This window comes from Amblyomma mixtum, chromosome 3 (assembly GCF_055824585.1).
Source record: "Amblyomma mixtum isolate Tamu chromosome 3, ASM5582458v1, whole genome shotgun sequence".
Taxonomy (NCBI): Eukaryota; Metazoa; Arthropoda; class Arachnida; order Ixodida; family Ixodidae; genus Amblyomma; species Amblyomma mixtum.
The window spans coordinates 236,237,209-236,260,523 of NC_143014.1; the positions used below are offsets into that span (position 1 = coordinate 236,237,209).

General features: G+C 46.7%; 1 protein-coding gene across 1 annotated transcript in view; it reads left to right on the forward strand.

Moving 5' to 3' along the window:
• Window positions 1–21,352: 21,352 nt before the first annotated feature.
• The window catches only part of LOC149354083 (nose resistant to fluoxetine protein 6-like), a 267,897-nt gene continuing 265,934 nt past the window's right edge, over window positions 21,353–23,315 (forward strand). Inside the window, exon 1 of the mRNA XM_089577449.1 lies at window positions 21,353–21,784. Coding sequence (XP_089433575.1) covers window positions 21,355–21,784 — 430 coding nt within the window. The 5' untranslated portion in view covers window positions 21,353–21,354. The remainder of the gene's footprint in view (window positions 21,785–23,315) is intronic.

Sequence of the window (23,315 nt, forward strand, 5' to 3'; positions counted from 1 at the left end):
CTCTCTTTGTGCCCTCCTCGTCGTATTATAAAGTTATAAAAATAACTTTCGTGGACTGCTCACCATTCCTTTAAATAGAGTATACAGGAGAAAGCCGAACTTCGACTCCAGTTTACAACAATGTTACTCAGTTTTAATTAACTGTCATTTCTTGCCTATCACGGCCTTGCACGAGCGCTAGAAAAACTAAAGCCGCTCGCAAAATGCACTCATGATCAATTTCGAATGGAAAATTGGCTCTTCTACAATAGTAAAAGGTAACTGCTTCTTTAAGAAACATTAAAGGCAAGAATGAAGTCACGACACACTGGAAGATTACCCTTCGAAACTACCTGAGCGCTTTTTTTTTTCGGCGGGCTCATAGATGACATTTTAGCGGCCATACTCGCAAATTAAGGCTCTCAATTTATTTCGTATTCGTGCGGCGCGGTCGCAACTGCCTCGCTTTCGTGACGTACTAACCTACGCAGCTCTCGACCAATTGGAGGGCGTCGCAACTGGATGGACGAGGGATGCCCGGAAAAAGAGCCGACCGAGCAACTAAGAACAGGGGCGAGAGAGCACCCTATGCTTCTCTCCAAGTCCGTCCCCTCATAATGGACCCCGTTACAGTTTCCGACGATTAAGTTCCGTGGCTATAGGGACGCTTCATGCGCTCGTCCTCTATTTGAGTCCATCAGAACGCTACATGCTCCTAATAGCTTGCGCCGGAGCGGGTGTTTCGTGCAATGCATTTCATGTATATAGGCCGAGTCGGCCTCCGGGCAGCGTTACTCTCGAAATGAGAGGAGCCTTTGAAACTGCAAAGAGCAGCGCGCACATTGAAATTTTGGGTCGCGAAAATAATGACATACGCACGAACCTAGCAAAACCGAATTCAGCAAAGTCGGTTTGTTGCAGTTTAATCTGATTCCTTTAAAATAGAATCGAAGCTCTCGCGGTGCTGGGAAGACTCGCGCTTTGTACGCTGAATGCAAGCTGATATCACAACGACGATACGAGAAACAATTGTTTTTCCAGAGAACCTACCGCTGGGCATAGTTTACCATCTGTGCTGTGTTTATTCTTTCCTGTATGCGCGGTCTTCGTTGCGTTTACTGCAAAATATGTCCAATGGTTGGTGTGCGAGGAAGCCTCGACGACTACAGCGGTAGGTTCAATAACGGATAGCGCCCTAGATGGAACCGCAGTGCACCGAGTATCAACTAAGCCGGTTCATTTGCGTCTCACTTGCGCACGGGCACGGTACATGTCCCCTCGAAACGCCGGAATTCATACCAGGGCACCGTATTATGGAATAACTTACCCCTGCCACTGCCAAGTCCAGCTACCTTGGACATCACGTTTAATTGTGAGGCAAACGAGGAAAACTGGAAGATACTGCTATGAACATGTTGATTGGAATGGCCCAACTTTCTGATGCGTAGCAATATTTTGCTTTTAAAGTTTGTCCTGCGCTCGAACCGAGTATAGTCAAGATGCCATGGAAACCAATGGGGTGCGTTTTTGGCAATAACTATAAGAAGACTTCAAGCATCCCTTGAAGGGATCTGCATATTGATTGATGTGCCGAAATCGTACAATGTGCGAAAAAACTGTGTTCATTCACAACTTCCCTTGGAAAAAAAATGTGCTTGCCTAGTATTTTGGGTGTGTCTTGGCTGCCATAGAACATTAGGACGGCCAACGATATCACATTGCTGTAGTGTGCATGCAGTCATGGCGAACTTCGGTAGTGTACGCAGGTGGGCATAAAGTCGAAATTTTCAACGTCCCGCCCAACAAGGAAGTACTTGGTTCGAGCCGCCTAGTAGAGCGAGACCGACGTACAAAATTCTTGAAATAAAAAGAAATTTCTTTCCTTCTTGATAGTACAAACTACAGGGCACAGTTTGGTCCAGTTTCGGTCGGCGGCAGATCATCGGCAGAACTCGGTCCTGGTTTTGGCCTCGATGTCGTTAGCTGCCGTTCATTTTTGCGTCTTTTTCTGACTTATCGATCGTCTGTTCGGGGCAAAGTGGCATATGTAATGCCTGCTATTTGACAGCACTAATCACTTAGTCAACCTCACTAAGTGTTTGCACAAACAGTCCGTTTAATTGTTGCAGGCCTCACGTACGCCATCCCAGAATTAGACAGTCATGACAACTTAATCTTCGCAAGTGATGTTCCTGAAATATTGGCTGCACCAATGTAGTTTTGATCGCATGTGTCTAATGCGAAATTCTTTCGAGGTATATTGTCTTTCGGCGTAATTAATGCTACGCAAAAAATTGTAACTTGGGAAAGTAAGTAAGTATTAAAGAATTTGTACAAAGTGCCGTGGGCAGTGAATAAATAATCCACTCTGTTCAAAGCAGTATTGGTAAATCTTTTTACTCGCGCTCTCCGAAATTCACCATTTCTTGGTCTTTTTACTTGAACTCTTTCCGCGTTAGTTTTACCAGGATATCAGCCTGAACTAATAATTTTTTTACAATTTATTTTATATCAAAAATGAAGGCTCGTCCGCTTTCTGCTCCTCAACAAGCAATGTGCACGCGATTTCATCGTTTAACAGAATGATTCCAAGAAAGCTCTCACGCATATACTTATACGGCATTTAAGAAGCATGCCGACAATGACTGCAAGGTAACTGCTACTTTTACTCGATTATTGAACTTATTTCCATTAGGAACCGTTTGAGTTACTCGGTATATGGCTGGGCTGGCATTGTGATCTTGAAGCAGGCACGTATTCAAGGGGAGGGGGGGGTGGCAAGGGAACCTGCCCCCCCCCCCCCTTACTCCTCCCCCTCCCCTACGAACACGGCCCAATACAATATACAGTTGTTGTTGTCGTTGTTGTTGCGCATTTAACGATAACAAATAAAGGGAATGGTGTCCGAATGGTGTGAAGTGTTACGAGGTCTGCATCGACGAAACAATGCTCTGGCTTGAAGACAATGCAGCGGCCACATAAAACACACCAAATGCTTGAAATCGCCAACAGGCGTGACGAGATTGACCTCACGCGACCGTGCGTGTCGCCTCCACCGGGGTTCCGAGCCCAACCTCATGGACGTGGACGGTGTGATTGGGCGCCACCACCTTGGCACTTTGGGTGCCACCTTCAATTATCTTAGCTGCTGAATGTACGATAAACTTGGCAGCCAACATCCCTGACATACACTACGCGTAAGATATTTTGCTGAGTAACGGTATGAAGAAAATAGGAGGGCCAGCATGAAGCAACGTTACGCAAACCGAAGGCCGCCTTGCTTCATGAGTTTCGCGTCTTTTGTTGTCTGCTTGAAACGATTCCTTCTGCAGCTAAATATTTTATTCACCCTTTCAGTTCAAACCTTCTAAGCAGCCACAGCCCCGTAGAGGTCCTGAGAATCTTAAAACGTTAACTAATGACCATATATCGACCAGTGCGCCACACAGGGAAGCAAATGAAATCTTGACATTAAGACGAAGTGCGAGAACTTCGTGCTGAATAAAGATTAATGGACAACGCCAGCGAGGTTTCGCATATACACAACCCCGCATTCCTAAAGGGAACACACGAACGGATGGTCAACGGGGAGGAATGCGGAGCAATGCCCGCAGTGCTATATTCACGCCGAAAAAATTCAAGGTAGGGTGCCTCAATGCGCGGGCACCTCCGCCGCCACACGTGCCAGCAGCGCCATCACCATCGAAGCCCCGTGAAATGCACCGCAGGAAGGTGCTTAGATGATTTTCGTGAAATAGTACGTTTAAGCGGAGTCTTCGACACGGTTTATGTAACTAGACGCCCTCATCGGACGTTAAAGTAACTTTTAATTGTAACTGAAGGGCTGCATGACCGGAACATAGGTGACTCGATTGAAGCAGATGGAGGCAGCACAAGCTCTTCAAAATAAATTTTCCGAGAAATTAGGCAATTTCTCATGACAAAATATCTTCCACGATATGCCTCACGATTTGGTGTCCGGTCGCTGCGTCGAAAGTTGTTGTTGGAAGCCTGAAAGAAACCGGATAGTCATATAGTCAGCGTTCCCTTATGAGATTACGTTGTCGACTGAGCGTTCCCATCTACAGTAGGCAAATTTTCTGGGGCTGCATTCTCTCCTTGACTCGACAACATATCAACGCCTAATATGCACGTGTTAAACAAACTTCTGGATTCAATAAATCAACTCGCGCTATAGTAAGCCCACAGTTAATTCCGTGTGAGGGAAACCAAGATGAAATCCCCTTAAACCCTAAGGATGCCCTTATGTCATAAAAAATTCCTCGTTACCATCATCATCCTAAAAACACTTCAATTCCAAAATACCTAGGGTTGAGCCTGAAACTGCAGCTCAATGAAAGAAGAACCGAACTGCATGTCTACAAGTTCATTTAATATAAAAGGAAATATTTTATTCCGATTAAAAAGGCATCTGGAATCATCGATTCCTCCTTCGGTATGGGTAATAAGCGTGTTTTTTTTTTTATCAAACTACGCTTTGTTCTAAAAGCATGATTTCTTTATTACCTTTTCAGGTTCGATGCTGGAGCAAAATAAATTTGGTTCTCGAGTGCCACACATGTTGCTTCTAAAGCGAAACTCACAGTTTTGCCCAAGCAGCAACACGTTTCGCTTCCTTTGGCATGCTTTTACTTTACGCAAGTTAACTCTTTTTGTCGCCGTAGGCATGCTGAGCAGGAATGCTGGTGTAATCGTGGAACGACGAAAACAGTTTTCATCACGCCAGCATGCCTCTGTTCGATATTATTTTTTTTTACGGCACACAACTCTGGTGGGAATGCGCAGCAAAAACAGTTAAAGCGCTTCTTTGGTGTTTGCCTCGGCGCAGACAGGGAATGAACACAAAGTGAAAAATGATCCCACGTTACAAAAAAAAAGAAAGAAAAAAGGAAAGCAACCTCAATTAAGTAGCGAAGCAACACCTTGTTGCGTCCAAATGAAAAACATGTAATAGCTACGACAGGAAAACAGGCTGGAAAGTACCGCGCATTTCTTACCGCCCGCCTCCAAGACCGTTTAAGAACCTTATTTCGGGAATTTTTAATGGGATATATCATAAAGGACCGTGGACGGGCAAAGAGGGAGGAGGGAGGGGGGGGGGGGGGCATGGATTGCATTCTGGCGCTCCTTCGAAATGATTTGTTAAGCCGCTCGTGCGCGGTGGGCGTAAACAGATTAGTCTTTTTTTTTAAAAAAAGAGAATGAATCACCGACGCCGGTTCGGGAACGCGATTAAATTATTCCAGCGCTCCCTCTTTTAAAGGCCTTTTGATAGGGATCGTGCTCTTTGAGAGCGAAGGGAAGAAGGCAGACAAACAGCATCCCCACCAACATCGCTATCACAGTAAAGGCGTCGGCGTCAGCAACATTGAGAACAGCAGTAAGAGCCTAAACAAATACAGCCACCCACACAAACGACAGTATCGTGACCACAGACAGCGACCACGGAAAGACGTGGGAAACACATGGGATGCGGTTGCAAATGCAAGAGACGGGAAGAAAAGGAGGGAAGGAGTGGAACAAAAGATGTGAGCGCCCATTTCTCTGGCGGCGGAAACGGCGGCGAGCCCCTTCGGAAGACTGGCGCTGCGGTTGAAATGCACGCGCACAAGATGCGGAACAGCAGCAGGGAAGATTGGTTGCGTGGCTGCGAGGGCGCGTTTGTCTCCCGCCCTCTCCATCCTTGCATAACAACTCCCTTTCCCCCCGTCCCTTCGTGCATTCTCGCGGCATCTCTAAATACCCGGGATGAGCTCCCGGCCGTGCCTGGCGGCCTGCTTAAGCAATCAGGGCGACCCACGTTGTTCTCTTTTCCCTGGCTGCGCCCTTTTCCCCTCCGCCTACCGAGTTCACCTCCCCCACTCCCCTCCCACATCCCCATCGTGCGTGGAAGCCTTCCCAAGCCCACTCTGCTTTCGGCGTCGACGCGCCCTTATTGTTGCTTCGTTCGGCCTTGGATGGACGCGGAGAAAATTGAAATTTCCTCGGAGGGTTCTAAGCGTGGAAAAGAGAGACAAAGGTGGGGCTTGCTCATTTCTTTGCATCTCTTCCAGTGCGGCAGTGGGCTGCGGGATAGCGTCGGAGAAGGGTGGGTGCTGTGTGCCCCACGCGTAAGCGCCATTTGTTTCTCGTGTGCGCTCTAGCCCTGCCCTTATTATGGACTCACGCGGAGGTTCTCGGGAAATTACGTTCTGAAAGAGGCCGGATTGCCTTCGATGTATAAGAACCGTGCAAGACAAAATAAAAGATTGATCGGGAGGAAGCCCGAGTATGGACTTAGCCTTACCAGCGGTAGAAAAAATATTTCTGTTTCGAAAGAGGGACGGAAGAAATGGAAATTAATGGCGGTGGACGAGCGAGTCCGGGAGGATACGATCTCAGTTAATGAAATTATGGTTTATGAGAGTCAAATTTAGAACTGCTTGTCATCCTGCGCACAGCTACTGGCATAACTATGACGAACAGCCAGCGATGCGTGAGTTTTTGGGCTCGGGAACTGCTGCAGTACCAAAATGTTGGGGCCTCAAGCAAGCCGGAAAGAGCCCCACTACCAGTCCAGCTGGAGAGAGGTGCGACGCTTTCTTCTGAATTTAACAAGCGTCAAGGCTAGGTGCAACCAACGTGTAAGCAGCGGCCACAGCATCCGGGCAGAATTTCGCTGCCTTGTGCCGAAAGTGTAAGCGCTGATTGGGAACGACTTTGCTCTTGTCAGTGTAGTTGGGGCAGCGCCGAGGGAGCAAGCTCATCTAGTTTTGCCATTTACTGCGACACGTGGGCTTGCCACCCCAAACCGCGTTTAATAAAGCGCGTGTTTCGAAGAAATGCTATGGCCAGCGTTCGCTTGAGGTGCTAGGAGGCCCCGATCATTCACCACAAAAAAAAAAACAGCGTCTGTAGGCCCACCATCTGTCACCAGTATGACAAAGAAATCAAATATCACCGGCACTAACTATATCCTGATATTCGTACTTGCCCCTACAGTTACAGCTGTTCTCTACTCGTGTTTGACTTTTTTTATGCTGAGTCTTTGAAGCAGTTTCTTGTTAGCGTTTGTTCATTTTGCTAGTAACTAATAGGTGCTGTCGCCCTGAGTTTTATTATTTTTCGTAATATTATTTGAAAATTCCCTGTCGCATCCCACTTCACCAGAGGTCAAGAGCATATCATGTAGACCGCCTTGCATCGTTTTACACCTTCATGTGCTTTCATGCTTAATGATGCAGGTGTTGTGGAAAGCGTGTGCTTCTGGAAAAAAAACGTTAGAGATCACTGCAGCCCCCCCATTGGCGAAATGCTTATGCATTGCCGATACCTTCTCAATACCTTAGCGATACTACAATTAAATGTCTTACTTAATCAAGTTCCATCAATTGCCCATGCTAGTTTTCAAATTGGGCGCCACTTTTGATCCGGCCCCGCCCACTTTTCTGGACATTTTTCTCTCTATTTGCTTAACTAATTAACCCATCTCAACCTCCCGAGTTCCGGTAGGACATTTTTTGATGCACTATATGATGGTACCATTCTTTTTCGCATAAACCCATTCGTTCGGACGTAATCGTGCGGACAAGCTCGTGATGACACGAAACCACGAACTCTTTCGAAATTTTTGGCTCTGATTAATTAACTAATTAACCCCCTGATTACCTGCACGAGATGTTTGATGCTATATCCGATGGTACCATTCTTTTTCGCACAAACCCATTCCTTCGGACGTAATCGTGCGGACAAGCTCTGCCCACTTTTTGGACATTTTTGGTTCTAATTAATTAACTACTCAACCCTCCTCAACAACCCGATTTCCCGTACGAGATTTATTCATGCTCCATCCGATGGTGCCATTCTTTTTGCATAAACTTATTCGTTCGGACGTAATCGTGTGGACAAACTTGTGATGAGTCCGCCGCGGTGGCTCAGTGGTTATGGTGCTCGGCTGCTGACTCGAAAGACACGGGTTCGATCCTGGCCACGGCGGTTGAATTTCTTTGGAGGAGAAATTCTAGAGGCCCGTGTACTGTGCGATGTCAGTGCACGGTAAAGAACCCCAGGTAGTCGAAATTTCCGGAGCCCTCCACTACAGCGTCTCTTATAGCCTGAGTCGCTTTCGGACGTTAAACCCCATGAACCAAACTCGTGATGACACGAAACCGCCAACATAGCCATAGAATGCTTACGCATTAATAAATCACCACTTGACAGACAGTGCATTTGATACCTCTCCAGCTGCACTGCCGTCTTCTATATGCAGCGTCTTTCTAAAATCACCGCTCAGCAGCAACTTCGCAATGGGTGAGAAGTTGCGGAGATAGCGGAAGGCCATACCTCCCTTGACTTTTGGACGCAAAGCGACGCGGTCTATTCTTACTATGTTGAGAGGAACCAGAAAGTCTGATTTCCAGAATGACTTCAAACTAAGTGCCTTGTGAATTGTCCGTTGGAGCTACTGCCTACTAGGTGGTACCAGACTACCACCTAATTACCACCCCAGCTTCTTCCATTTAGTTACTGTGCGAGCGTCATTGGAATCACGTTCTCCTCTTAACCGCTGCTTCGCATTCCGCTTAGCTCGGTGCGCTTAGGGGCGGCGGTGCCACCCAATTAGCGCCGCACGTTCTCGTCTGGTTACCACCGGCTACAGCATGGCAGTGGTGCAGTGGCACAAGGCAGGTGCGCTATGGCAGGTGTTGCCATTGGTGGGACAGCCTCTCACTAATAAATTGGCTGCCGCCTGACAAGACAGTCAGGCGGAAGCCAATTTATTAGTGAGAGGCTGTCCCACCAATGGTAACACCTGTCATAGAACCTGCCTTGTGCCAGTCAGGCAGGGCAGGCAGGGCCAGAATGCGGAGAATGGCCACTATAAATGCCAGCGCACAAAATAAAAACGTAAAAGAACTGAATTACAGCCGTGGTAATGCGGATGTTCAGCGCTAGCATCTCTATATTGTGGTTTGCAAACTCTAGCATTCGCTTTGAATCCTGCTCCCATGCACGCGTGTATGACGACTGCACATCTGGTTTGGTTTGGTTTATGAGGTTTAACGTCCCAAAGCGACTAAGGCTATGAGAGACGCCGTAGTGAAGGGCTCCGGAAATTTCGACCACCTGGGGTTCTTCAACGTGCACTGCCATCGCACAGTACACGGACTTCTAGAATTTCTCCTCCAAAGAAATTCAACCGCCGCGGCCGGGATCGAACCCGCGTCTTTTGGGTCAGCAGCCGAGCACCATAACCACTGAGCCACCGCGGCGCGATTGCGCATCTGGTTTGGGCGGGCTACAAGGATTCCTTTATTTTGTCAACCTGCTGGCATCAGCTCGAACCCCTTGTGCAGCGCGTTTGCATGTATAGCGTACCGAGAGCTTTCATCCCTTGCTCGACCTGCCGCACCTTTGTGGCTTTGGCATCCTGCATGCGGACATCGTCCAGAGCCCGACGCTCCGCTCCGGCTGCATTCATGACTCTTCCACAACGCGAATGACATTTCACTTCACCGTTAGCGGCTTCTTCATGGCTGCTGTGACTGCTGCTGCGCCGGGGCGCATGTTGCCGCTCCTTGCAGGCGGCCCCTCGGCCCGCACTAACTTCGTCGTGATCAAATAAGACGCCAAATATTTAGGAAGGTTAGCGCCAAGAGCAAGTCGCAGGCTGTGTTTACGAGGCAGTCACGCGATCGTGAACGCAGTCTGGACTCGAAACTGCCGCCGTTCAGCGGACAGGCGAGGAAGTTCGCTTTACCAGCGAGCGCTATACTAAGTGGGCGTTTGGCAGCGCTACGTGACCCATCCTGCCCTGTAACCTAAATGTACTGACTGCACGGCGACAGGGAGCAGTGGTCGCATAAAAGGGCTTACTGTCCATACAACGCGTATTTTAATAGAACGGATAAAATTACGTTTCGGAGCGGAACACTACCAAACATGACTCACGATTAAATTTTCTGCCTGTCAAAAATCACAAAGCTCGTCATTCCATGTTTGGACACACAATCTTACTGCTGAGTTGTCCACTGCTCGTGTATGTCACAGATGCCTGGCATGACCAAGAATGGACTGCCTACGCATACAACGCAATGGAATGAGTAGTTTGGTCCACGATTGAAAATCCGCTTTCTCAGGGATGTAGGGAGTTCACCCAAGGATTTTGCGACTTCAGTGCCCATTATTCCTTTATATGCGCTTGCCTCTCGCAGTGGGTTTTGTGAAATACGACTGAGCACCGCGCTTAACTACAGCAGAGTCAGAAATTTCACATTATTACCATGGACTATGAAAACGACGGAGTGCGCAGTGTCGCGGGCAGGAGTGCTCGTGAAAGGCCGTCCGCCCTTAAACCGTGTCATAGCCATCTGTCATGTCGCACTGTATTCGTCGGCTTGCCGTCACGTAATAGTATGATAGCGCATATCAAAGAGGGAAAACAATTTCTTTTTTAAAGCAGTGATCACCTTCTATTTGCTGGCGAAATATTTTTTGGGTGACCTAAATGAACATTGGTTATTTATAGCTAGGAAAATATAGTCAGGTAACTTAAATTATTACTGTGTTTGTTTCTTAACCTATCGCAGCGCACCAGTTTTTTTCTTTCTTTTACAAAGCGTGCTTTCGTATTTTGGGGCACCTTGTGTATTCACGTTCATACGACGCTTAAAACGCAAAGGAAATGCCCGACAGCAGCCAACATAAGAGTTTTAACATGCGTTCAAGTACGCACCGCTTCGCGCTTGGAGCCGCGGCTCATTGAGCACGCGCACGCGATCTCGTGTGCTGGAAGCTCACAGCGCTTTCTTCGCGAAAAAGCCGCTGCGTCGTTGTTTCCCGTCGGCGCCGCGCGTTCAGCTACAGCGCAGCCGAACGCGGAAGGCAGTAAACAGGACACAGAGCGGGAGTCTCTGCACAAACTGCACTCGTGCACGCCGTTTCCACTGCCGCCGCGGGCGTGCAGTCGCGTGCCGATGGGCCATCCGGCAGCTTGTAAGCCCCAATGACGCTCTCAAGCAGCCAACCAGGGCTGGCTATGCGGCGTCCTTCAGTCCAGTGCGGTTCGCTCAAGAGATTCCAAGGTCAGTGAGTTACTGCGTTATGGAAAGGAACAACGCTTGTGCTTGGACGTGAATTAAAGACTAACAGCTGGACACAAGGCGAATCAACGCTAGGAGGGCAGAGCTGCTTGTCAGTGTATTGTTTGGCCGTCGTGATCATATTGCCAGCCCGTTCCCAAATCCCCAGAATAGCAGCCTCAGTAGGTGCGTATATTTTTACGCTGGCGACATTTGTCTTTGAGGATCAGACAAGGAATGAATGTAGCAACGCGAAAGACTCAGGCCGTAACGCAACCTTAGCAGCGGAGTGTGCCGGCGGACGGAATAGTGCGAGTTGTGCTGGCTAAAGTGTTGCCAAGTGAGAGGCGCATGGCTGTGCACTGACTGCTGTTTCGTTTTTTTACAAAGCACTGGCGTTCTGGGGCCGCAGTACGAGATGCATTTGTTTGTTTTTCAAGTGGAGGCGCAAGCAGTCTAAATGCCAGAAATATATCATCCTGGGGCTAACAACGACTGCATTTAAACATCCTCAACCCCCCCACCTGCTGTACGTGCAACTAATTATTTGAAAATACGAATCAGTTGTTCCTGACTCTCAGAAAAGTGCAAGACTTTACAACAGCGTATACAGGCGTTCTCGCAAAGATCGTTTAAAGACTGAAAACAAGCCTTTCTTCATCTTTTAAATTCTGGCTGGCATGGCGTGTTTCGGCAGCATAGGTCAAGCGAGGCGATTTTCCTTGCTTCTGCGTGCAAACTCTACTTCTTGATGAGAAAAAATGTTTCTTCTCATCTGTGAACCCGAGGTCTAGGCAATAAGACTGAAGTTCTTGACGAATTGTTGTGTAGCGGGTAGATCACAAATGTGATGCTAATGAACTTTCAGAAACTTATGTTTGAAATTTTTTATAATTTTCTGGCAAGATTTCAGTGTTATAGTTTGCGCGATGATTTGAAAAACGAGAGCGCTGTGGCGCCTTATTCTACAATTAGTTTAAACTGCACTCGCTTAAAGACCTCATTCTTGAGTTAACGAGTGCCTTATGCTAAGTGGTTATACGTTCAGGCAATCTGTTTGCGCTGCTATAAGCCGCATTACGTCGGGCCTTTCATTTAAATTTCTGTATTGTTCTTACATATTTCTAGATTTTTCAATTCATACTGCGTTGGGTACAGAAGGAAGGCTTTGTTTCTTGCTCTGAAAAGACCGTTCCAGAAATTCTTGCATGGACATTCTGAAAACTTTACTGCTTTGCTGACCATTTCCTAAGGTCATTCAATGTGCTGTTGGAGTTCCGAATCATTAATTTCCCCAACCAATTAATGCATGCATCTTTACAAGGGATAATACGATAGTTGATTTGGGAAGGGTTGGAAAGAAGAGTTTATGGAGTACTGCGTAGCAAGCTCCGATTTCGCAATGACATTGCTCTTGAAGCGAATAACTGAGGATCTATGCGCGCAGAGCATAACAGTGGGCTAAAAATTGATACCAAGAAAACAAACGTAATGGTAAGAAGTTTCGGAAAGAAGTTTCGGCCTGTTCCGGTCAGCCAAGCTGTCTAACTCTTCTTCCACATGGCAGAAGTATCATGCTGTCGCAAAAGAATACGACAAGTTAACCGCTCAGACTAAACGGAAGTTTTTTTCTACTACTTTACCATCTATGCTGCAGACTAACCCAAAACGATTTTGGAAAACCATTAGCCCTAATCAATGTAATGAGATTTCACTTAACAGTAGCTCTGGATCTCCTATTCCCGACACTGAGGTTGCAGATGTTCTTAACACAGCATTCAGTTCGGTCTTTACTAATGAACCCCTTGACAATCTTCCAGATCCACCATATTTTACGCACCCGCTCATGCAAAATAGCACATTTCATCCCGTCGGCATAGTCAAGGTAATTGAGTCACTGAAGAACTCGTCATCTACTGGAGTGGACGGTATCAACGCCAAAGTGCTGAAAAATACTAAACATACATGTAGCCTGTTCTTACCGCTCATATTCCAGGAATCCCTGAACACCGGTTCGATTCCACGTGACTGGCAGGTGGGCAAGGTCATCCCAGTCTTCAAGAAAGGAAGCCGATCATCGCCGAGTAACTACCGCCCGATTTCTATAACAAGCGTTTCTTGCAAAATAATGGAGCATGTTTTATACTCGCATATTGCTAATTTCCTATCGTCCGTTCATTTTTTTCACTCAAGCCAGCATGGTTTTCGCAAGAATCATTCCTGTGACACCCAACTGGCACTCTTCCTGCACGACTTACATTTAAACCTTGATCGTAATATCCCGACTGATGCAGTGTTTGTAGACTTCGAAAAAGCTTCGATAAGGTCCCCCATGGTCGTCTCTTACTAAAGTTATCGCGCCTTAATATTCATCCATGTGTTCTGAACTGGATCCGAGGGTTTTTATCTAACCGTCAGCAGTTCGTATATGCCAATTCACACTCTTCATCCTTAACACCTGTGCTCTCCGGGGTACCTCAAGGAACGGTACTCGGGCCCCTCCTTTTCTTGATATATATTAATGACCTACCGTGTAACATTTCTTCTCATATCCGACTCTTTGCCGATGACTGTGTCGTTTACCGAAGCATTACTAACTCCACCGACCATCTCGCATTACAAACTGACCTTATTCGCATACAGGACTGGTGTAAAACATGGCTCATGTCATTAAATATTTCTAAAACCGTGTTAATGTCCATTCACCGTCGTCGTAATTACGTAGCGCCTAATTATAATATTAATAACCTGCAGATTGGAACATCCGAATCATTCAAATATCTTGGTGTGCATATCTCGCGTGACCTAACTTGGACCTGTCATATTAATCACATAATAAATTCTGCTAATTGTGCTCTAGGTTATTTACGCCGTAACCTTTCACTCGCTCCTCCCCCTATTAAACAGCTTGCTTTTCAAACCTTTGTGCGTCCCAAGCTTGAGTATGCTAACGCTATTTTTGATCCGCACCACAATAATCTTACTAACGCCCTCGAATTGGTTCAGAACCGCGCAACACGATTCATTCTATCTAATTATTCCTACCACTCAAGCATCTCAGCACTAAAAGCTCGAATCAACTTGCCCCCCCTAGCCTCGCGCCGTAAGATAGCACGTCTTAACCTTTTTCATAAATTTTTCCATTCTTTGCCTCTTGATAACCCCTACATAAAAAGAGCCCACCGCATCGCCCGGTTCAGCCATAGTAACGCAGTGTATCCCCTACAAGCCCATACTGTGACATTTCAGCAGTCATTTTTTCAGCGTACTGCACGAGACTGGAATAACCTGCCCACCGAAGTTGCCATTATCATCAACCCACTAGAATTCAAGCGGAGCGTCGCCAGCCTTTCATCTTAACATTTTTTACCATTGTTTGCCAGATACCGTCCACTCCCTCATGTAATGTCTCAACCGAGACCTTTGAGGAAATAAATAAATAAATAAATAAATAAATAAATAAATAAATAAATAAATAAATAAATAAAGTGAAATGGTAACATGTTGGAGAATAAGTACACAGCGGAGTGCATTTCTAAAGCACTCCCAGATCATGAATGTCAGCATACCGATATGCCTCAAGAAGAAACCATGTAATCGCTGTATCTTGCCACTGTTCATCTATGGATCGGAAACATGGCAGTCATGGAAACTGATGGCTCTTAAATTGAGCGCAACGCAGGGAGCTATGGAAATGAAATGATAGGCGTAACGTTAAAAGACAGGAGGAAAGCAGAGTGTGTCGAATGAAAAACGCGAGTTAATGATATCCTAGTCAAAATCAAGAAGAAATGAGCTTGGGAAGGGCATGTAATGCAAAGGCAAGATAAGCGATCGTCTGTTAAAGCAAAATATCGTCGTAAACGCAACAGAGATGGTGGAGAGTATGGCGAGCAGATAATTTTTTTTTTTAGGTTGAAATCTCATTGAAGGCGTCCTCACAAGATTATTACGCGGTGGCGGGGTCGGCAGAGGGGTGGGACACAAAACACACTACAACGTCACAATCTGTGACAGATCAAAATCAGGGCCAAAAGTTCGAGAAAACTCAAAGTATGCAGAAACACTAAGATTTGAAGTAAAACCATATTTGAAAATAAAAATATTTGATGGCTGGCGAAAATTTCAAATGATCTCAAAAATTCAAAGCAGCGCCGAAAATTCGAATACAGAGAAGAGAAAAGAACCACACAACAAGAGGAGACAGAATAAATCACGCAGACCAAAAAAGAAATAGGAAATGTAGGATATTCGGGAATAAGCGGAATAGGTTAGCCGCAACTGGCAAAGAAGAGGGCTGCTTCGAGACCCATGGGAGAGGCCTCTGTGCTGCTACGATGATCCATTTAGGAAAAACAAAAAGAAATTTAATGATGGCGTTCCTTCCAGTGATGTGATCACAAAGCGGCCCTCAATTTTTTTTTTTTTTTTTTACTGAACGGTGTATGAAGAGAGAAAAGAAAATCACAAATGCTAACACGAACAGGCTTAACACGACTTATTCATGTGAAAAAGTATGGCCCGACGTCGATAGGCTGTACTTTCAACTTCGTGCACGCAGGATCTTGCCAGCGGAGGCGCCTCCTTTCGCTACCTCGAGCGCGGCGACCATCGGACTCCTGTCGCGCTCGTTGCTGCGGCAGTACATATGCAGCAACGGAGCCGCCTCGGTGGATCAGTGGTTATAGCTCTCAACTGCTGACTCGAAAGAGGCGAGTTCGATCCAGACCGCGGCAGTCGAATTTCGATCGAGTCGTAATTCTAGAGCTTCATGCACAGTACGATCTGTCAGTGCACGTTAAAGAATCCCAGGTGGTCGAAATTTCCGGAGCCCTTCACTGCGGCGTCTCTCATAGCCTGAGTCACTTTGGGACGTTAAACCCCCATAAACCGTAAACCATATGCAACAACACTGTACGCACTCCACGACAGCGCACGGTATTTGTTTCTTTCTTCATCGCCCGTGACGTCTAGGTTGACGTCACCGTCCCGCAGCACCATCCCGTGTTGGGCGTGCAAATCAGCTGCTGCGCGCCGACCACTGCAATTGGCTCTCATCAGCTATGACGTCACTGCACCCCAGCTGTGCGCTATGGACGGCTTTCAATGAAGCTCCCGCCTATTGTTTATAGGAACGCCTCACTGTGCAATTTACACCATAATGTGTGACTAACAGCGCTTTTCCAAGCAGAGAATTTTATTTCCAAATCTTAGACGTCATACATGGCTGTCAAAAACTTTTTGTCGGCTTATTCACCGTCTGACCAGTGTAGGAAGATAGCTGGAATTACTACTGTACGAACAAATATTTTTGCAAGAAAAAAAAATTAAATTGCTATGAATTTGTCCTCTTTGTACATTTTTTACTGAAACGAAAATACACGAAATTTGCATAAGGTCGTTGTGATCGGAGGAGCCATGTCTTTCAATCATCTGAAAAAATGTGCACAACGATATAGAAAAAAAAAATTTTCTCACAAATTCTTTTCTTAACAATCTATGTTTTGGTACAAAATTTGAACTTAACATGGCGGCCACGACAGGACTTTTTTTTTTTGCCAAACGCAAGCTGTGATAGCGTTTACTAGTATTAAACGCTAGACCATGATGTTTTTTAAAAGCAATATCTGATATGCCAGAGCGCCAAGTCTGGGGCATTTGATGTGGAATGAGTAAGCGGCCATCTTTTCTAAGTCACCGCCTCCGACGGTCGGTCAGCTCCACCTAAGAAAGACGATTGCACTTATAGATGGGCTTCCTTCAATAGCCTGCGGGAGCCGCCCCAGCAACTGTAATCTAAAACCTGAGCCATTTTCGAAATTGTAGACAGCCCTCACTCGAAAATATTTTCTGTGAAGGTCTATATCTTTGGTCAAACTGTGGCTCCGTGTAGCAACTTGTCCTTGACTCTGCGCTGCTGAGGAGAAGGAAGAGTGCACTGTACTCTAGGCAAAGTAGTGCTATTAAAAAGCCACTGAGAGCCATGAAAAAGTCGAAGGCAAGACCTGCCGGCCTTTGTTTCCATATTGGGAAAATTTTCATTCAATATAACCGAGAGGATTGTAACTGCTCAACAGTCTTGTAGCAGGACGTTGTTATCATGGTAGCGCTTTATACAGTGACGACAACAAGAGATGTAGTCGGTACCTGTATTTAGGCCTTCCGCTTCTAAAAGGGACTTATCAAATTTATCTTCGTATTAAACTACGTCATGAATAACAAGCGCGAAAAGGGGTTTAAAATCATTATTTAACTGAAAACGACCCTCTGAAATCAGCATGAAATATTGGCTTATTTTCTAGTGGTGTCTTCACGTTTATGCTCTGAAAAACTAGGCTCTCTAGGAGGCGCATTTTTGGGTACAAATGTTATTCAGCCCGATTTTTTTTTTTTTTTGAAAGTCTATTCGGGATGTTAGAATTCCGTAAAACCGGTTTTTACCCGAAAACGGGGGACCATAAGTACATTGTGCGGATTCCTTTTCTGATATGGTGCCTGTTTTGCGTTAGTCAGCCGCGGCTTTCAAACCAGAGCCGGCTGACGACATTCCTCGCTGGCTACTAGCCGTGACGTCAGAGGCGGCAGCTGCCAATGATGCGAAATTTAAATATTTATCTTCACTACTAATGTTTATTATTACCATGAAGCTTTCATCTATTTATCTTTGATTATGGATTATTTTATTGTTTTCCGATCACATTTTAAAAGGACCGAAAGTTTAAACAGCCGCCTTTCTATCAATTAGAAATTTCCCACACAAGTAATGGAGAAAAACGAAGCGTTTCATAGAGTTCCTAAAGAAAGGTAGGAAAATAAAGCCAAACTTTTCCCGAATTTACGCAAATGAGACAACCGGATAAGTTCCTATTATTCAGTAAGATCAAAAACAACTTGAATCCTAAGTAACATAAAGTGCCGAACGACTACTAAATTGTTTAGCTATCACACACTGCACTAGACAAATCCAAAATGCGGGAGAATTTGCGGGAGAATTAGAATTTGTCGCAACCGAGCCGCCGTGAAAATATAGCTTCAAAGGTCACGACGTGTGAATGCTTACCAGACTTTGAAAAGATGCCGCTGTAAAACCTGGTTAAAGCGAACTTCAAGGCACTGAAAAAAATGTCCGAATTATCTAAAGGTCCGGGTTAGTGCATGACCCTCAAAAATCTGCATAACTAGTTCGCACCATTGCGAATTTACTTGGTGAAAACCTTAGTAACAGTCGTCTGCTTCTTAGGTGAAAACTGCTCGGCAATATGATAGTGTTCCGCAGTTTCATCGGATGCTTTACTCAGTGAGTGCGCCCACTGCCGCGAATGTCAATGCAGAATTGCTTCGAAAATTATGAAGGCCTCTGTAGCCCGCTTCACGTTCCGACGCGGTGGCAGTCGCAAAAATTACGAACAGCGCGTGACGAGCACGCAGTTACGAGGCAGAGAAAGAACGGAAGTAGTATACGGGGACGGAAACGAGGGAAACGCGCGCCGAAGCCGGAACAGCGTGGACGCGTGTCTGGTGAAAAAAATGAAGACCACCGACATGTCAAATAGCGTCCGAAACAGTGCAAGACTGTATTGCGCGTGTTGGCCGACGCACGGCCGGACCGCCCCCGCCAGAGTCTGGAACGAAACTGGGGAAACCGAAACTATGCGGCCACACTATTACTCGGCGACGAGACCCTCCCAATATCATGACGGCTGTTCTTGCGCGTTCATGGTGATGCAAAATTTGCCGGAATTTTGAAAGCTGCTAAAAACCGACAAAGAAAAGCAGCTTTTTTCCTGATGTATTGAAAAAATTGGGGAAGATACTTAGAACAAGAACATGCAGGTAATTCATATCCAGGTACGTCCGAAATTAGACACTGAGAAGGCTTGCTCATGGATTCTTGTTCACACATGTGCACTTTTTCTTGGTGCTTTGGCTTCCCAAAGGCTGCCGCTTTCTGGTGTATGGTATCTATGGTGGATACTTTCGTCTGCACTCACAGCCATGGTGAGGTAAAGAAGGCACATGCAAAGAAACAGAGGAAGTTGGAAGGAGTTTTGACAGGAGGGTCACCTGCTCAGAATGCACGACGGTGTTTAAAGGATCTCGTCTTATTACTGTCCCTTCAGGAGCCAGTCTATTGAAGTCGTGAGATCGGGGAGTATGCTGTAGAAAGCTGACTGCGCCAAGGAAATTAAGAGGGCTGACAAACAAGCCGGCCAGTGTAATATTTAGAAACATCTGTAGAGTAGAGTGCACGAGAGTGCCAAAAGATGCTTGGTGAGGCGCTGGCACAAATGATATGCACCTGTGTGACAGCTTTCCTGCCATCACCCGTTACTGACTTGAAGCTTTCGAGCTTCGATGGCTCGCATTAGAAGATGCAGTCAATGGCACTGGCTAGGCGGACGACTCTCGGCGGTTGAATAAGACTAGGTGATAAGGCGAACAGCACAAAAATTGTAAAAAAAAAATAGAAAGAACTCTCACGTCGGCTCTCTACACGTTGCAATGCAAGGAAATTTTCTGATGTATTCGCACTTTGTTTCTCCCCTATCCCCACCTTGACATTTAGCAGCTATGATTTTTTTTTTTTTTTCAGAAATGAGAAATAGGTGCCGTAATCCTGCCGAGGCCAGAAGGAACTACAAGCTCTTTTTTCTTCTTGAGGAAGCAAATTTTTTATTCATGGATATGCGATAGCGAGGAAATAGCCACTGATTGAACAACAAACAAAGTATTAAAAGCATCACTTCATGTAGCCGCATTCTCATGTAGAACAGAGCGGCGCGATATTCCTGCTTTGGCCTTCTTTAGTCACTGACGGTTAAGCATCATGTATGGGCTTTACGCCGAGTTACATTGAAACTGAAACACAGTACTGAATGAAAGGCACTTTTCCCATTTAATTTTTTTATCTATATTGACCTCACTAATTGCTGAATACTTCCTCTACGAGCCTTCTAGAACATGTACCGTTTTTTTCCTGCTCTCCACACCCCGGGAAGAAAGTAGAAGAGACGGTTTTTTTGTTCCAAAATCCTGGGTATTTCTTCGAGCGATCGCATTACTACGCGTGCGTCTGAAGTCAGTGGGTATCTCTCTGACTTAACGTTTGACACGACGCGTGATATTTGGACGATCGTTCGCAGTGCCTCTCATACTTCGGCATGGGCTCCAAATTTACCGGTGCTAGCCCAGCTGCGCCCGAATTAACGAGATTTACATGGACATTGGCCGGGACCACGTCGGCAGTCATAATTATCTGTATTTTCGAATTAACGAGGTTTAAATGTTGCAAAGTCCATCACCTCCACAAATTAATGGAATGCAGGAAAGAATGAGAAGGAAGCTTTCCCAGTTTGACAGCGCACGCAACTTGGGTAAAAGTGGCCTATTCGCAGGGTCGAGCGAAACGAAACCGTACAAACCTCCGTGCAGAAGAGCCGTACAGGATGCGAATGCTTCTGACTGTTTGCGCTTCTGAAGACACTGCATGCGTACGATGGGGAAGCGAGAATATTATTCTCGTATTTAAGTATAAGTAGCCGCGCTGCTTTCGTCTCATTTCATAGGGATTCGTTCTCCGCAATTGCCATCAATGAGAACGCTCGGAGCCAACTGAGGCCAGCAAAGTGTGCATGTGACCGCACCCAGCTACAGAAATTCGCATAAAGTGGCGCTATATCTTTCACCGCTAGCTAATCTTCTGGCTTATCAAAACCCTGTTCTCGCCGTTTTCGATAACAACGAAATATTTGCTTTTTTTTAACATACATACCACTCTGACCGACAATCTAAAACGAGCGAACAGACTGACGTGATTTCAACGTTATGAATTTCGATTCTAATGAACAGGACCAACGGACTTTCCCTGGAATGACTGTCTTACTCCCAATGAAAATTACGACGCAAAATACAAGGACCAAGCGGTTGGCTGAGCTCATGTATTTAATCCAGCCTACCTGCAAAAATTATGTACGTTAGGGCTGTTCAATCCATGAAGGCTAAGCCTAAAGTGACCGACTTCCAATCGCGGCAGACTGAACATTCACCATGAGCAGCAGGAGTCACTCGTGTTGCGAACGCTCGCTTCAGACTGTATGCTTCTTTGCAGAGCTCAGCTGCACGCGGACAGAGCCAACCTCACGGAGCGGCCACGGAATAGCGGCGGCCGCTCAATCCGGAGCATGAAGCCCGCGCGCGCTCTCCCTCTGCGAGCGGTGTGGCGGCGCCGGCAGCACTCCTTAAAAACAGGTCTACGGCGCGGCGCCCAGGCCAGAAGAAGGACACGGACCGTACGATGCGCACCAACGCCACAGCTCAGCGCCGACACGGCTGCTCGCCTCCGCTCCGGGTACTGCTCCGCCTCGTCCCGATGCCCTCGGTGCTGCCGCTCCTGCTGCTCCTTGCGGCCACCGTGACGCTGCTGGGCGACACGGCTTCGGCGGGCCCTTCCATCGGAGACGTCATCGGTCAGATCCGAGAAAGAGCGGTGGCGAGCGAGGACAGTGTGGCGCCCGCGCCCCCCAACAAGACCAGGAACGAGAGGATACTGGAGCAGTGGTCCAAGTTCGAGCTCAACTTGCAGGACCTGGTGGATAGCGTGATCAGAAAGGTGCTGCCCACGGTGATCCGCCGCAGCTCCGAACTGGAGGTGTCTCCGGACTGCCGCGACGCCCTGCTCAAAGTGGTCTTCGGCATACGTCAGCTCAAGAGATGGGCCTTCCAATGTGAGTGCACACCTTCGTACTTGAGGACACGTGCGCGCTGGAAGTTGCCGAGAATTGTCGGCAGATAACATTTTCTTCTAGACATAGAGGGTGTTTTTTTCGTTCTTGGTTCAATCGCCACGGTCAGCTATGATCACTTGCCCATTCACATTACGCTGACGTTCAGGAGAAAAGCGCGTGCCGAGAATTTCGGCACTCGCTTAACTCGTGTGCTCAGCGTGATCTCGTCCAAGGGCCCAGCACTGCGTCATGGAGTTCATAAGATGCGGCAGCTCGCCATGGGCACTCCGAGAACAGGAGTTGCGCCGAAGATTGAATTTTGCCTTCCCTCTAGGCGAGTAATCCGGCAAGACCGAGACTTTAGCTTGTGCGGGGCGAACAGGCACGGCTGCAGGTGTGGCCTCAACAACAGGCAAGCACCAGCCACAGTAACACCTAGCTCAAGGCAGCAGGAGCTGCCTTGTTTCACCTGGTTCACTTTACGTGCATTACCTGGATTGCACTCTGAAACCACGTTATACATAGGAAGGGAACCGCTAAAGGTATTATTGGAGAAGTACAGACACAGCTTGCTTTTTGTTTTGTTTTCGCTTAAACCAGAGCCCGACCAGTAACCGTGACGGCCGAACACTTCAGGCCGCAATCACTTCAGGCATGCAAGGAATACGGTGCCGGTGCAGCGCTGTGCTAATAACCAGGAAGCACTGGCTAGAGCGGATTACAGCAAAGCCTATTTCGACAACTAGGTTGAGTGCAAAGTTAGTTATTATGAAGAAAATGGCTTTGAGACGCTGTCAGCAGCCAGAAGTTTGAGCAGTGCACCTTCTAGAATATATATACTTCACAAAGAGAAGTCAAGAATTTTTACTGGAGACAAACTACAGCAATTCCTAGTTCGCCCATGCAATAATGATTTATTTAGAGAGGAATGCTGTACACCTGCAGATAGTTGCGATCCTGCTTTTTCTGCATTGTTTTCTCCCAGAAGCCAAACGCATCCGTATGGTTCGAGTTACTGCCGGGCGGAGCAACGCACTGCCATGTTTCTGAACTGGCGTCAGAGGTCACGCGTTTTCTCCCTGGGCTAAAGCACCCGAGGGCTGTACCGCTAACATGAATTTATATTTATGAGAGGAAGTATTAAGTTACGACTTATGAATGAAACCACAAGGCCTAAGCAACTCAATGTTTCGTAAATCTCGGCCTAGCCATACCGGAGTATGGGAACAAGCACTGCGGCTGTACAGCCAAGTTTCGGTTCCCATGCGGCCTAAGTCTAGACGCAGTTTTAAGCCCAGGTATATAGCATGTACTAGATGGGGCACATTGACCTCACTATTTGTGGAGTGAAGACACGTATCGTTAATACCGGTTTTAAACCCCGGAGCCAGCCATTAACTTCCGGTGAGGTAGCGGGAGGAGGGCTCAAACTTCCGAAACTGCTCCTCGCTCTAGCCGTCTTCGCGATGAATTAACGGCGATTAACCGTTTTTACTCGCTGTGCCTATAAGCCAACCTCGTCGTCATTACG